Source organism: Cupressus sempervirens, chromosome 3, assembly GCF_028749045.1.
Source record: "Cupressus sempervirens isolate cs-2001-9-10 chromosome 3, ASM2874904v1, whole genome shotgun sequence".
Classification (NCBI taxonomy): domain Eukaryota; kingdom Viridiplantae; phylum Streptophyta; class Pinopsida; order Cupressales; family Cupressaceae; genus Cupressus; species Cupressus sempervirens.
In genome coordinates this window covers 95,952,190-95,970,029 of record NC_143120.1, presented here as the reverse complement: position 1 = coordinate 95,970,029, position 17,840 = coordinate 95,952,190, and the positions used below count along the sequence as shown (strand labels likewise).

General features: G+C 35.5%; 1 protein-coding gene across 1 annotated transcript in view; it reads left to right on the top strand.

Annotated features, from left to right (window-relative positions):
• The window catches only part of ARP (apurinic endonuclease-redox protein), a 250,176-nt gene that overhangs the window by 164,538 nt on the left and 67,798 nt on the right, over positions 1-17,840 (top strand). The window contains exon 8 of the mRNA XM_089818478.1: positions 118-165. Coding sequence (XP_089674604.1) covers positions 118-165 — 48 coding nt within the window. The remainder of the gene's footprint in view (positions 1-117; positions 166-17,840) is intronic.

The following is a 17,840-nucleotide window of genomic DNA, read 5'->3' as shown; positions in this document are numbered from 1 at the left end:
TTGTATTTCAATATGGTGCTTGTTTCATATAAATTTTAGGTGTGGAGTTTCTTCACATTTTGTAACATAGGATTTATGGTATTTTGTTTTAATAGAATTGTTCTTGCTTGTTAGCAGACTTACAGGGTTCAGAAATGGGATCCAGCTCTAAGCAGCTATATCAAAGTAAGTGTATAGCACATTGATTCAATCCACAAGTGTCTATCACATTGATTCAATCGCGTGTAGCACATTGATCCATCCCTTATTGAGTGTCTGTAAAAGTTGCTACACTCATATGAACAATTACTTTCTTAGAGTTCAAATATATTTTCCTTTCACCTCCTACAAATTGATTGCAAAAAACTATATTTTGCTAATTTGCAGTATCTAACATTTTTGCTGCTAGATTCTGCATGATTTTTTATGGTTCACAGATTTAATGATTTAATCTTTTTTTTTGTTCATGAGGATTAGTGCTATAAAATTTACCCTTAATTATGGAACTCAAATCACAACAAAATCTGTGGTCATTTGGAATGCAATCAAAATGGATAATATGCTTGATTGTTTGTTTCATTGTATTACTTTTTGACCATTGGGCTGCAAATAAAAGTGGAATATATCTATCTTTTATTTAGTTCAGATTTTTTTAATCCTTTATTTTCTGCATGTTATAAAGTGGATTCTTGAGAATTTTCTTAAAATAGATGATATCTATTATTTGTTTATATCATACCATCTGAATAAGTTCATCTTGTTAGAAATCTGAATAAGTTTATCTTGTTAGAAAAACAAATACATTTTGGTGCAGAAGATTTTGGAATAACAGGTGGTTATGCTCCAGATGATCAACCCTTGAAACTGTAGCTAATTGTAAATTAATATAGAATGGAAACTTATGGTGAATCACACATAGCATACAGTTTTAACTTTTACCCGACCTTCAAAAGGTCACCGAGTCTGTGATCTCCCCTTTTTCGAATAGGATCTAATAATAACAAAATAAAAATATTAAAATTATAAATAATAATATTAAAATAATAAAATTTAAATTAAAAAAATTAATAGTAGTAATATTAAAATGCAAAACTAAAAATATAAGAAAATGTAATTATAATCTAAATAATAAAATATACATAATTATATTATAATTAAGCTGATAAAATCAAATCATTAAAATATAAATATAAATAAATAATAAATAACAAAATACTCAAATTAAATATTAAATTATAACAATAAAAAAGTTAAATAAATAAATAAATAATGGCCAATAATAACCATTATCAATTACGGTACAATTTCGAAAGAAAACCATATAATGAAGAAAGAATAAATTATAACTATAATTTTAATAATAAAACATACATAATTACAATAATAATTAAGCTGATAAACATAAGTAAATAATATATAATTATATAAATAAATAATTAATAAATAATAAAAAAAGGATAATAATAATAAACTTAAATAAATAAAATCCAACCTAAGGAAGTAAATCATGGCAGTATTGAAAAAAGCAGTCTATCTGCGAAAAGTAGATTTGAACCCTAACTCTTGTTCGCGATCGAAAATTCCAGATAATGGGATTTGCCCTAAACAAATGTGGAAGCTTGAAGTGGGAAGACTAGAGATTGTCAACAATATAAAACTGCACAATTGCTATAACATTTCAGATCTAGAACTAGAAGCTCGAAAATTGAAGCTCTGGTTCAACTTCATAATATCCGAAATGCCGCCATTGCCTAGCTCTGGTTCAACTTCATAATATCCGAAATGCCACCATTGCCTGCAAGCAAACAAAAAATGATATGCAAAGCGGAGGGAAATGGCAGCAAGTCACGAATCGAAGAAACAAAAGATTAGGTCCCGCAATACCCATTTTGGCTCTAAGCAATAGTAAAGAACTAGAAGATGAGCGGCTGAAAAGCCAGGAAGTCTTCTTCAGAAAGACCAAGAATACAAAATCTGAAGAAATCAAGGCAATTAAAGACAATACATAGGGTAATCGCAAACCCTTATTTACACAAGTCATCTCTAGACCTGCAAAGGTTTCGGTTGCTAATAGCATTATACTTGGCAATAAGAAACCACTAACCCCTCTGCTAAAAAACCCAACAGATGGATCGACTAAGACCACAACAACGACACCCAAGTCATCTGTTTATATTCCCCCGCATAAGAAGAAGCAGCTTTCGATAAACAAGCGGATCATATGTTTTTATCCTCATCCTAGAGAAACAAACTATGCTGAAAACAATGAAACGATCATAATTAGCAATGAATATAGTGAAGCAAAATGGCAGGAATGCTCTGATCTTGGAGTTTATGTGATTTGGAACGGCCCAGCAAGATACAAAGCTAAACTGTAAAGGAAACTAACAAAGATTTGCAGTGCAAAGGTAAGTAACATCACCCCTTTTGACAATTATTCTTGGTATTTGCAATGTCAAGATCATAGAACTAGGAATGAATTGGTAGAAATATCAAATTGTTACTATAAAGGGCATCCTATCAAATTCATAGCATGGCAACCTAATTTTAAAAATGGCAATCAGAAGTTACAGATAATAAAATGGATGGAATGTGCAAATATTCCCCTAGAACTAAATGACATTAACATTATAAAAAGAATAGGGCAAGCTTTAGGAGATTTTATAGGTTTTGAAGTAAACCATTATAAATCAAGTAAGATAAGATTCTTAGTTTCAATGAAAACAGAACTTAGTGAGCCTATAATGAAAAAATCATAACGAATAGATCAATATATAAATTAACCTTCACTAAATATGAAAGAGAAATCAATGAAATAATTGGAGCAAACTTTAAAAAGAAAAACAAGAACAATTTGAAAGAATTCTTAAGGAACATCAGAGAAAGGGAGAAGAAGGTAGAAGACAACAAGGAAAAAAGAAAATCAGTTGACAAAGAGAATACAAATAGTCAAGTCTTGAGGGCAAAAGAGACAGAGCAAGAAGAACATAGGGAAAACATGAGGATAATACAAGACCCAGAGATAGAAAGGAAGAAAAACATGGACTATCAACTCATAATGGATAAATACAAAAACTGTTAAGAGTGCAGGCAAGCTAAGGAAACCCTAGAAGAAACAGAACTTAATATGAAAAAATTGAACATGCTTTCTCATGAAGTTTTCTCCTACAAAATGATCTGGAAGATCAATTTACCCTAGCAGATTGTGATCATATGGAACACAAAGGCAAGTCAATCATGAGGTTAGAATCAAAACAAAACACAGAAAGAGTATGCGATATAGTGACAAAAATATCAGAAGAGGAGATAGACACAGATCGGGGTGCAATGTAAAACAATAGGGAGACAACAATAAACAAGAGCAAAATTGTGGGAACAAATAAACATATAAACCAAGAATAGAGCTTTCCAGACAAGGAAGAAGTAATAATTGAAAAATTAGAACAGAGTCCTTGCATACCGGCTGCAGATTCAACTCAATAGAGTAATGTGACCATCAGGAAAAAATCAAAGAAAAAAAGTTATAAGTTTTGGCAGAGACCCATCAGTGGGATGGATATGTTTGATTTGGATAAGGAAGAGGAAATCAGGATAGAGGACAAGACTTCTACAAAGGCCTTGATACTAGTGGAGATAGAAACTTTAATTAGAGAAGCAAAACAGAGTAGCAGCCATTCAAGTAAACAAAGACAAGATAAGGAAAATCAGCAAGGATACAATACGATCTAGGAAGAATTTGGAATCCTAGGGGAAAAGCTCTCTAGGGAAGGAGTAGAAAACTGTAGAGTTGAGGGGGAAGGTAAGATTGTAGAAGAAGAAGAAATTCCATTAAACAATGAAATGATTAAAGAGCTTTTATCAGAGGGTGAACAGGAAGCAGAAGAGTCAAAAGTCTTAGCAATGGTCAAACATCATTCAAATTTGGGAGGCAGTAGGGCAAGCAAAGGAACAAACTAAGATTAGTGAAATACTACAAGTTGGAAAGTGGAAGAGCCTTCACAAGGACCAATGAGAATAACATGGAATGCTAGGGGCCTAAATGCCTCTAGCAAGAAATGCTTGTTTAAGCGTAGCCTCACATTGATTGAAACATAAATCTTATTAATTCAAGAAACAAAATTAAATAAAGAAGAAGGAATTAAGTTAGGATAGAAGTTAGGACTATGGAAATCTCAATTTAAAGAATTGAATAGAGCTTCAGGTGGATTGGGAATACTATGGAACAATTGTAAGATCGATCTACAAATAATAGCTACTAATCCTAATTGGATGGGATGTAGAGTTTGAAGTCTTAAAAACAATCTCCAAATCATAGTAATAAATGTCTATGGGCCTATGTAAACAACAGATAAATTAGCATTATGGAAGGAGATCAGCACCCTCTTAATTAATCAGCAAAATGAGAACTTATCTATCGTCTTTTGGCTTGCAGACATCTCCACATATCCATGAGCCCTGCCAACACATTTATTTCACCTCGTGTTCTCAAATGTTAGTAGAGCAAATCAAGAGAAGTGAAGGTGCAACTGCAACATGAGGAGGAGACAACATAATTAGGAAGCAAATCATGAGAGAATATTGCATGAGAGGAATGATAGCATTGTTTGTCGGAAGAGGCATACGGGTCCTAAAGGTGTACATTATCATTGGAGGATATTTCAACGCAATACTAAAAAGGGAAGAAAAAGATGCAGGGATCTAGGCAATTACATGAGCAAAGTGGACTTCAAAGAATGGGTAAAGGATAACTCACATAGGTATTCCAACTATGAATGGAACATATACATGGAATAATAGAAGAAAAGATTTTAGCTATATAGTAGAAAGGTTGGACAAATTCTTTTTCAAAGGAGACTTAAGCAACTTAAATAGAGAAATCAAGGCAGAAATATTACCACTGGCAGGTTCAGATCATTATCCTGTAAAATAGGTATCATGGAACCATCTAAACCTACTAGAAATCCGTTTAAATATGAAAAAATGTGGTTCCTAGACAAAAACTTCATGGATAACATAAAAAATTGGTGGCAAGAAGGACAAGTCCAAGGATAAAAAATGTTCTGCTCTGTATCTAAACTAAAGATGGTAAAGGGAAAAATGTTAAAATGGAATAAATTACAATTCAACAACATATTTAAAGAAAAACTGGATATAGAAGAAAAATTGGAAAAATTAATTAAAAAAGTTATCAAAAAGGGAATGAATGATGAAACATATTTGCAAGAAAAAGAATACCTATCAAAACAAGAAATTTTTTTAGCTAAAGAAGAGGTGTTCTAGAAACAAAAATCTAGGGAGAAATGGTTGGCAGAAGGAGATTGTAATACAAAATATTTTCATACTAGTGCCTTACAACTCAGAGCTATTAATAATATATCATAAATAAAAAATACACAAGGAAATTCGGTAGACAATCCAACTGAAATCGTAGAAATTTTTATGGATTATTATAAAGATATCCTTAATAAATATGGATCATCTAATCAAGTAGTACAAGAGGAAATGCTGAAAGCAATTCCTAAGGTCATCACAAAAGAAGACAATAAAGCTCTCAATAAACCTTTCTCTCTGCAAGAGATTAAAACAACTCTCTTTAATATCAATCCGGATAAATCATCAGGATCAGATGGATTTCAAGCTTTCTTCTTCCAAAAATGTTGAAAAATTATAGGAGTAGATTTGTGGAAAGCAATTGAAGCATCAAGAAATGGGGGGAAACTATTAGGAAAAATTAATCAAACATTCCTAACTCTAATCTCAAAAAAGAGTAAGGTTGAAGAACCAGGAGACTTCAGATCTATTGCTCTTTGCAATATGATTTATAAATTTTTATCTAAAGCTTTAACAAACCGACTAAAAGAATATCTCCCTAAATTAATATCAGAAGAATAGATTGGGTTTGTTACTGGGAGATCTATTCTAGATGGCATCTCAATCATACAAGAAACCATCCATTCAGTGTCAAAGAATAAAGAAGCATGCATATTACTAAAACTAGATATTCAAAAAGCATATGATAAAGTGGACTGGAGATTCCTGTGTAAAACCTTATAAGCATTTGGATTCTCACATCTATGGATTAACATCATTTTCAATGTATATCCACCCCTAAAATTTCGCTCCTTATAAACGGAACCCCAGAAGGTTTTTATGTATTTCTAGGGGGATCCGCCTAGGTGACTATTTCTCCCTTCCTATTCATCATCATGGCTGAAACCTTCAGGAGAACAATTAAGATAGCACAAATTGAAAAGAAAATCAAAGGAATTAAGGTCATAGAGAATGTGGCTAATATGAGACATCAACAATTCGCTGATGACAAAATACTAGCTGGAGTTAGTACTAAAAGAGAAATAAACAACTTTAAAACAATCCTAAACAGCTACACAAAAGCATCAGAGCAAAAAATTAATGCAAAAAATCAGAATTTTTTTCCCTTAATACACCATTAGAAAGAGAAGAATATATCTGCAATGAATTAGGATACAAGAAAGGAACCTTCCCTTGTAAGTATCTAGGAATATACCTGGATAAAGTGGTTAAAAAGAATCAAGGTTGGGAGCAAATGTTGGAAAGAATAGATAATCATACGGAAGCATGGAAAGGAAAATAGTTAACCAAAGCTAGGAAAGCAACAAAAATCAAAGCAATTCTATCAACAATACCCATCTATCAACTATCATGTTTACAATTACCAAAGAATATCAATCAGAAAATAGAAACAAAACTGAGAGATTTCTTTTGGAAAGGCATAGAGGATAAGAAGACAACTCTAACAAGATGGGAAAAAAATTGTAGGCCTAAAGAAGTAGGGGGATTAGGAATTAAAAATCTAGAATGGCAAAATGAAGCATTAGGCGCAAAACAAGTCTGGAGAATGTATCAAGAAAGAGACAACAAATGGGCAAGAATTTTGTATAATAAATATCTGAATATAACAGACAACGCATTATTATTAAGAACTAGGAACCCCCCCAAAGGTTCTACAACATGGAATTTATGCTAAAATGCCGCCCCTTGATTTCAAAATATGTAACATGGGATATAGGTAGAGGTGACAAAGTCCTATTCTGGGAAGACTCTTAGAACGGGCACCCCCCTCTTGACCATTCTGATATAACTAACAATGCACAAATTTTATTAATATCAATATGTGGAGCCAAGGTAGAGGATTATATCCAACATGATCCCTCAAATGAAGAAGCCCCATGGAGATGAAAATCCTTATAAAATAGAGGTCTCAACCCTATAGACCAGGATAAATTAGAATCTATTTTTAGAGAGCGTCCAATCAACTATCTCAATAGGGAGGACAAGCTCATTTGGGCAGTCGCCAAAGACGAAATCTACAAGGTAAAGGAGGGATACAATCAAATAATTAATTCACAAAGATGGGAAGCAATAAATATTCCTGTAAATCTATGTTGGGACCCAATAGTTCTACCCAAAGAAGGTATCTTTCTATGGGCAGCCTCTCAAAACTGAATGCTAACAGCAGATAGAATTAGGAAAATGGGATTTGAAGGCCCTTGGAGATGCATCCTCTGCAAAGAAAACTCAGAAACTGCAGAGAATCTCTTGTACCAATGTAAATATGCTAAGGAATGATGGGAATGGCTTGAACTCAAACTGAACTGGTCAACCCCACTCTTGGGGAAGTGGCAAGACCACCTAGTAGGGTGGCCAAAAAAACTAATAATAATGCATACGGAAAACTCTAGAATATCACCCCAACAATCCTAGCATGGGAGATATGGAAGGAAAGAAATACACGGATCTTCAATGACGAAGAACTCAATACATCATTTCTCCTTAACAAGATTGAAGTAGGTATTGCAGAAGTTATAAATTGCAATCTTAGAAAAACTACAAAAGAAGAAGGTTCCTTCTTAGATTGGGATGTAGAAATGAAAAAGAACTGGAAACAAAGAAGGTTCCTTCTCAGATTGGGATGCAGAAATGAAAAAGAACAGGTTACATCTAATTAATCCACCTCTCATTTATAAAAATAAGAATAGTATAGCCAGAAAAGAATGCAAATGGGAACCCCCACCTAAAAGATGGAAGAAACTTAATTTTGATGGAGCCTCAAGAGGTAATCAAGGAGTGGTAGGAATAGGGTGTATAATTAGGGAGGAATCCAGACATTGGCTCATGAGATGAGCTAAGCATTTGGGAATAGTCTCAAATAATATGACGGAATTAGAAGCAGTACATGAAGGGCTAAAACAAAGTATGAACTTAAAAATCAAGAAGATTATAATTGAAGGAGACTCACGGGTCATCCTTAATGCGCTTAGAAAAGGGAAAACCCTTAATTGGATATTAAATTCAAAATTAGGAAAAACTATCAAGCTTTTGGATAAATTTGATGAAGTAAGGTTTACACATATATTCAGAGAAGGTAATATATAAGCAGACATTAGTTAACAAATGAATGGATGGAGAAAACATTCTTTTGGTTAATCAAATTTAGTTCACTAAGGTAATCATGAAACTTAGACCTCTTAAGCATTCTCCTTTAGCACTAGGTTATATGATTATCTCATTTCATGTGAATTTTGCTCCCCAATTTCATCTCATGCGGTTTCATCACTCAGATCACCCATGACCTCAGGAACTCCTTTTTATTCATCCATCGTGTTGCATGAATCATTACCCGTATGTAACTTGATTGCGTCATTGCTCAATTCTTTCTAGATCTTTCCCGACTTTGTAGAAAGCCTCTACAAATCGGTGTTGGGTCCTCTTATCTCTGCATTTTATCGAAAGAGTCTAGTTTTTAGCCAGGATAGGTGTTAGTACGCATACTGATATTAGTCTGTGTCATGCCATAGAAGTCAAAACTATGGCCTTTTGAGGTAATGTGAAGCCTGAGAAATGGACTCATTTGCTCAAACCCATAGATGATATGAGCAAGGTAGCCATTAGCAGGGTTTTAAGCAAAGGCGTCTTTAATTATGAATTTTCATGGCGAACTAATATTGACATTATAGGTACCTGGATTGGATGCCTCGTTAGGGCCAAAGTTGGGAAATTAGATATTATTCGGCTCAGCTATAATGTATTTGATTTTGTCTGGTTGTTAGGTCTAGAATAGGTGGTCTAGAGCATTGATGAGAAGCTCAAAATCCCTTTGCCAGAAGCATACATGGCTCACTTGCATGGGAGTTTTGAGCTTGCAATTATACCTAGATGCACCTCACTGGTTAACCGAGATATTATCCTCTTTTTTCGTGAATGGCCTAGGTTGGAAGCTAGTTTCACTTCCTTCTATGCTGGAGAGGTATTGTGGGGAATTCTGCTAAGTGTTGGCTCTTGAATTGCCTACATGCCTTTGATGCATACATTTATCCAGGAGTGGACTTTGCAGACTTGGAAGCCGTGGAGTTCTGCCTTCCAGATTTAGACAAGTCGAGCTGAGCTAGAAGCACCTATTTCATTTCCTTCTGGTTCTCGTGCCAAAGATATTAGGGAAGCTTCTGAACTCATAATGGTTGTGATGTTTCATTTTCCCTTCTTTCACAACCCTACTATTGATTATTTACCAAAGATGCTAATGTTGATGGTAGAACATGTTGTATGGTGGCAATATGACACTATTATGAAGGGTCGTACTGTATGAGAGTATGACCATACAGTGTTGGTAATGGAGCACATATGATGTACGGTGCAGGGGACAAGTGAATGCAAGCCTATGAGGCCATACGGTATTACAGTGAACCGTATAGGATGGGCTATATGGTACGAGCCATACAGGATGGCCCGTACAAGATGAGCCATACAGGATGGGTCGTATGGTGTTACTACGAAATGACTATGTGCCAATCCAGAGTTTGTATGTTCATGTAGTTGTACGGAAGAAGACGTGGGGGTAGTGGAAGTGAGTTTGAACAATACAACCATGAACAAGATGAAATCCAAATAATGAAAATTGAACACAGGTATATTCAATTAATATTAGCAGATAGATGGTGCTCCGATTTGTCAAATCCAAGTGAAGTGTTATAGGAGATGGAATAGGGTGAGGTTTGAATCCCACCGAAATCGGACAAACCAAATAGGGAAGGTCTTTCACTTCCGAAATGGCAAGCAACAGATAACTCCAATAGGAGTTCGCAGTACATAGAAAATAATCCAAAATGCATACCTAACAACTACCTACATGCCGTACTTTAATACCTGTTGGGAAAACCTTCTGAGGGTGTACAAAGATAGCTGATGACCACACCTACCTATGGAAACAAATAAATTAAAAATGGGTTCGAGATATATTAAATCAATTGGCCCATTAACAAGGTTTAATTAAATACATTTCTTTTATGACGGGGACATTATTGTCCTTCTGTCCCAAAATTTGCTTGTCCTCAAGAAAATGCAAATCCGGTCGTAGGAAATCTTCCGTAATCAGCTTCTTTAGTTCCGAGTCAGGTATTAAGTAGGTCTTACCGTCGAAGTAAATGATGTCATCAATAATTTTGTATCTTTCATTGTGTACATAGCCATCCATCAACTGACATGCAAAAGTGTTCTTGGAGTACTCGACCAATAGATGGGCCCACCAATTATCTAAGGAATAGGGTAAGGTGTTGACTATCATGTTTTTACTTACAGTGTTTGGGATCAAATCATGTTTAAAAATGGCCTCCATCTTCTTGATTGTGACTTCCCTTTGTCGTTGGTATCAAGATGTGTGTCGTCGGTATCAGGATGTGTGTCGTCAGTATCAGGATGTATGTCGTTAGTATGGGCCGACAGGGTGTATATCGGGATGTTTGTCGTCGGTATCGGGAAGGTTCTATGTCGGTATCGAGAAGGTTCTTATTATGTAACCGACATGTTGTATGTAGCCAACGGACACCTTCGGGAAGTTTCCTTGAGATGTATATATACCCCCTTCGGGCAATCATTGTAATCATCATATCATAAGAATAATGTAATATCTGGCGTATGCGAATAATATAAGGAGTTCTACTATTCTTACTACTATTCTGATCCATTGTCTGTATGCATTAATTCATTTACCCAGTACAGTAAACACCCTCGATCCTTTATTTGACATTCCTCTTAACAACACCTTCTTGCCCTTTGTCTCAAATGAAAAGTCCATCCTTTTGAAACTTTGGGTGGACTAGTCAAGAGTTTCCAACCATTGGATGCCCAATATGATATCAGTATCAACCAAATCTATGACAAAGAAATCATCTGTCATGGTATAGTTTCCCATGGAAATTTGTAAGCGTGGGATCACATGAGTGCAAGGTAACAAGGTTCCTCTTGTCACCTTAACCTCAAATCCTCCATGCTCAACTGCGTGCAAGCCTTTACTAGTGACCAAAGATGAATTGATGAAATTGAGTGTGACGCTACTATCAATCATGATTGGGACTCGTTTTCCATGAAAGTGTGCCATGAACCCTGAAGATACCACTTCCAATCATTGTAGTGAGGGCAGCAATGGAACCCCCTTTTTGCATCAGGGCATTTATTGTGTCCTGTTGGGTAGTTTCTTCATCAATCACTACAGGAATTTGTACTTTATTGTCATCAAGAATCACCTCAATGTAATGAATCTTTCCCTTCCTAAGGCAGCAATGACCAGGTCCCTACGGTTCTTTACATGTGAAATAGAGCTTTTTCCTCCAGAGCTCTTGTTGAGAATCTTCATCAAACTGAGGTTTTTTCTGAATTGGTTTCTTGTCTTTGTCTTCTTGCGGGGATGGTGTGTATGTAGCTGTGTGAGTTTTGGATGAAGATGCGACCATGTCACGCACCTTCTTAATAGCTTCGTTGAGTGCACACGGGTTGCATCCTTTGATCCAGCCTCTCAAAGGCTCTCTCAACCCATCCATGAATAACACAATTCGACTTCTTTCAGAGATGTTTGTGACTAACACTGACAAACTTTGGAACTCAGTGATGTAGTTGTCTACCGTGCCCATTTGCTTAAGCTGAGCTAGATCTTTGAAGTTTAGCTCAGGATCCTTCCCATCGAAACTGTCAAAGAGTCTCTCAGTGAACTCGACATAAGAGGTTACTTGGTTGTGATCGAGAGTGACCAATCCATGATGCCACCACTCATGCACCTCCTTCGAGATGAAGTGCCACAAATTCAATCGCTTCCTCTTTGGGCATTGGATTGAGTTGGAAATAGGTATCTGCCTTCAGAACCCATGACTGTGCGATAATGGCTCTAGATCTGTCAAATGGTGATAAGTTTACCTTTTTGATTTTTCTCCTGAGATCATCATTAAAATAACCGCAATTTCCCCTGCCAAAATATCTCATTCTTAGATCAACATAGTCTCTGTAAGATATATCACCTTCCATATTCGTGTTCTGTCAATCTTCCCGAAGTTTTTCTTGCATTTCCTGAAAAGTAGGTTCTCTTTCTTTGCACTGTGCTTCCGTCCTTGGAAGGAAGATGAATATCGATGGTCGAGAGTGAGAGGGTTGAAAGTTTGCCCTTCCTAAAATCGAGTCGTCGCTATGCCCATTTTTTTCTCTTGTCTTTCCCTTGGATAATTTTTGTAATGTTTCCTGCATCAGCCTTTGGGTTTCACTAATTTGTATTTGGTTTTTGCGGAGCTCTCTTAAAAGATTCATGAGTTCTACCGTAGGATCCTGATGATTTGCCATTCTAGCAATGAGGTTATTTCGCCTTCTCCTTCAAGTATAAACTTGCATTCACTTCCACAGGCTGATAGAATCAAAAGCTCTGATACTACTATGATGTTCCATTTTCCCTTCTTTCACAACCCTACTATTGATTATTTACCAGAGATGCTAATTGAGGTGACCGTATCCTAATTTGATGGTAGAACTTGTTGTACAATGGCAATATGATACTATTATGAAGGGTCGTACAGTATGGGAGTATGACTATGTGGTGTTGGTAATGGAGCAGAAATGATGCACGGTGAGGGGGACAAGTGAATGCAAGCTTGTGAGGCCGTACGGTATTACAGTGTATGATGTTACTACGAAATGACTGTGTGCCAATCCATAGTCTATATGTTTGTGTAGTTGTATGAAAGAAGACGTGGGGGTAGTGGAAGTGAGTTTGAACAATACAACCATGAACAAGATGAAATCCAAATAATGAAAATTAAACATAGGCATATTCAATTTATATTTGCAGATAGATGGTGCTTTGATTTGGCAGATCCGAGCGAAATGTTACAGGCAACAGAATAGGGTGAGGGTTGAACTCCCACCGGAACCAGACAAACCAAATAGGGAAGGTCTTTCACTTTTGAAATGGCGAACAACAGAGAACTCCAACAGGAATTCGCAATACATGGTAAATAATCCAAAATGCATACCTAACTACCTACATGCCGTACTTAAATACCTGTCGAGAAAACCTTCCAAGGGTGTACAAAGATAGTCGACGGCCACACCTACCAACGGAAAAAAATAAATAAAAAATGGGTCCGAGATATATTAAATCAATCAGCCCATTAATAAGGTTTAATTAAATACATTTATTTTATGAAGGAGACATTACAATAGTCTTTTGGAAGGAGGATGTTGGTGCGTAGTTGGGGTCATTGTTCTGGGTCTGATGGTTTTTCGGTGTTCTTGATGCTCTTGTAGTCATGGTGGATCTTTCTCCTTCACTATTGTCGGGTTTTGGGTGATGTCTTTTGTTAGCTTTTCGGGTTATATTCTGCTAGGGATTTTCGGTTAGGACAGTAGTGCTCTTATTTTGTATGTTCGCAGATTCTAGGCTTTCTACATTTTGTCCTAGGCTGTTTTTTGGTTGCTTCTTAGTTGTGGGTAAGTCCTGTGCTCGTCTGGTTATTGTATATATTTCTGGGTCAGATGTATATCTATCATAACATGAATATAAATCTTATATTAACTCCGTCTTTATCTCTTCATGGAGTTTTTTGTGTTTCCTCAGAGTAGTCAGGCTTGGCCCCTTTTGGTGGTTTGCCTTTTCACTTCGATCTCTTAATGCTTAGCTCTCTATTCTTTTCTGTGATCGTTTCAATTCAAACGAATATGGTTCTGTGTGTTTTCTCATTGATGGTTGTTTAATTGGTGATCTCGGGTTGAAATAACTCAATTTTGCTACTTCCCTCACTGGATACTATTTGATGGTCGGATTCTCTCACCGGGTGTTTAGAATTGTGTTCTGCATTAAAAATTATCTACTCTTAATTCTAACATTATGTTGTCCTAATCAATCTATAGGTACCTTTATTTTGTAAACTAATCAAATATGGTATTCAGGGTTATTTTCTTGACTTCTTTACTAACTGCTCTAAGATTACTCTTTAGCTGGTTTTCTTAGTAGCAGGAGATCACGGTGTTATTTTTGTACCAAAAAGATTGCAAAGTCTCTGCAGGTTTTCTTGGTCCTGGATGGCTCTCTTTCCCTTGTCACTACCCTTCTGTTGTTCTCGCCGTTCAGTCTTGTGCCTATCTACTTTGATCTCTTTGGATTGCATTTCTATTTTGCATTAATTTCTTTTTGGCATTCTCAATATGATATTGTACGAAATTATTCATAAGGGCTGTTGTAAACTGGGGTATGCCTCTTTTAAACATGTAATATTGTTGGACTTCGGTCTCGGACTAGACTGGAGGTTTTCTTTTTTGTTCTTTCCTACTAGTGCCCGTTTGAATGGAGTTACTTGGATTTTTTCCAATTATTTAATTAATATAATCAAAAGGCTTCGGCCGTTTACCGATTAAAAAAAAAGAATAAAATAAATAAAATAAAAGGCAAATTTATAGTAAGATAAAACTTGTCTTATGGGAACTAGATGAAAGTACTGATTCAATTATCTCCGAAGGCTACGATCTTTAATAAAGGACAAGACCGACCATCGAGTTGAAAACATAAAGGAACACTGCTAGTGTTATCAAACAAGGAAGAAGGGTAGGAACAATTTTAAATACATCGTTAGGAAAATAGGAATCAGAAAGGAAATATTCAGATAGCATTTTGCACAGTACAGTCAGCAACCAAGAACAACAATCACAGTCATTTTCAGCAATCAGGAACTCATGTACAGACAAACAGACTTTAAACCAATCAGAAATAACTAGATACACAGTCAGCAAGGTCAACCAATACAATCAGAAAAAGGAATCTAATACAGTTAGCAAGGAATATGTAGAGATAACTATATCAATATTGCTTCTTTCATATTCACTCAGACCTTTACAGATCGGCACCAAATATTTCTGGTTATACATTTATCCTTACTAAGACCTGGTTGAGGAAAAGTAGATTGCATACAATTAATAAACAGCATTAGGAAGAGAACCCCCAACTTACATATTTTCTAACTTCCAAATCAGACATAACAACATTATCACTATAGTCGATATAAATATAACTTCCATATCAGAGACTGCAATAACATTGCCATAAACAACATTGAATATACTTGCATGCTTATGAAGACATTAAATAACATCACTGTAAATGGGATTGAATATATTTGCCTACTAATAATGATAAATGAGGGTCACTAAAACACATCATTGCTATCAGCAATATCATTCTATCTCATTGCATGGTTACAATTATCATATTTGATATTGCCATTGATCAGTGTGCTCAATGTATCCATTTTAATTCCATGTAATAGCCAGGGATCTTGATTATTGTCCTTTTGCACATAGATGTCTTCATCTAAGTTACAGATTCGGATGCGGATTCTAGAGCGGATACCAAAAGTGGATACGGGATGCGGGGAATATATATACACACACACACACACATATATGTATGTATGTATATGTATATATACATATATATATACACATGTATATATACATACATACATATATATGTACATATATATACGTATGTATATATATGTACATATATACACGTGTATATATATGTACATATATATGTATGTATGTATATATATACATGTGTATATATATATGTATATATACATATACATACATACATATATATGTACATATATATGTGTGTGTATATATATATACATATATATATGTGCAATGAAATGTAAGAAATATACAATACAAATCATTTGATAGTATGACTATGATACTTTACCCTTTATCAAAATTCAAGATATTTCAAAATTCATATGATATATCAATATGTGCTTGTCCAACATTAGAGTTTAGTCTTAGACAATAAGTTCCAATCAGTGAATGTTCAAGATTCCAACAGAATAAAAACTTGAACTAAACATGGATCCACTTATGCTAATGCACCACATGCCATGCTATCATCATCACAATCTCCTAGTGTAGTAAGATCATGAAGTGTTGCATCCAGACTCGCACACTCAAGGGCTACATCCCAAAGCTTTGTTGTCCCTTCCTTGTAATGATCATTCTTACGTGACAAAAGATGCAAGTTGGTGTGGACAAAGTTCAAGTCGTCAGCTTTTTTGGAGCCCAATCAATTGCGCTTCACTGAGTGGATAAAGGAGTATGTACTCTGATTTCTTTCAGCAAAATAAGTACTAGCAAGCTAGATAGTGGTTACAAAACATACAAATGAAAAGAAAATTAGTTATAAAGAATGTGTGAAACACTAAATTCTAGAATGCAAGTGTAAACATAAAACAAAACAAAATTAAAACTTACTTGTGATAGGACCTTAATTGTGAGAGGTTGAAGATGCTCGAAAGGTTAACCATACATGTACCACCATGTGATAGCTCCCAATCTATTTTGTTCCTTTAGTGCAAATGGAGAATGCTTTAATCCCAAAGCAAACAACCCAAATTCTACCCTTACTTTTTCATGCATTTCTTCTAGTGGGAAGAGGCTTGTAAGCACTTTGTGGCACCCCTTAGCAACCTCCTCATCCACAAATGGTGCAACTTTACTTGGAATACCAAGTACCTCCTCACTATAGTACCAGATAAGGCATATGCAAGGAGGTGCAATAGGGTAGTCATCTTACTCCAGCGATGGAGGATGATTTCTTCCACTTGATTGCATAAGGCTTTGCTTTGTGTGGGGTCACTCTCATATGCTTACATAGAATGTTTTACCTTGTCAACCATGGTGTCCATGCCATCATAGACATCACCCAAGCAAGGTGTATCCATATTAGAAAAGAGAGGCATAGTCATGATGAGATTGGTGAAATCCAATACATATGCCACACGAGCCCATCGACTCTCATTCAAAGCCAAATCCCTTACCCTTTGTGCTTTTTCTGAATTTGAGGCCTTCCATATGCCCCATTGATCACCAATGACCATTTGTCTCAATGCATCTTTTACCTTGAGGAGCCATCTCATAACAATTGTATGAGATGCAAAATGAGTCTCCACAACCTAAACAAGTTAACAATATCTCAATTGACAATAAAATTATAAATTTTAATTTTTAACTAAATTACGAATCCATGAAACTTAGTAATTTAAAAAAATTAATTTACCCTCATCAACTCCAATTTGGAGTATGTTCTGAAAGTGGATTGTGACGTGGTGGTTTGTCACAAACATTTGTATCTCCTCCCCCTCTTGGTATATTTTTTTCACCCAATCTATTTGAGTGTCAATCTTCTGCATGATTAAGTTAAGGGAGTGAATGGTGCATGGGGTCCAAAAACTATGGTCATATCGACTCTCAACCAAAGCACCCGCACTGCTGCAATCGTTGGCATTGTTTGTGACCACCTGTACCACATTTTCACTACCCACCATCTCGTTGTCCTCGATGAGAATTCTAGAAATGAATTCAGAATCCTTCACTTGCCCCTCACAATCAACAACCTTAAAAAAGCATTGCCCCTTTGGAGGACACTATAATCACTTTAATCAATGGTCGATTTCTTGTATCCTTTCAACCGTTTGACACAATAATTAGACTCGAAGTTTTCCAAGATCTTTTTATTG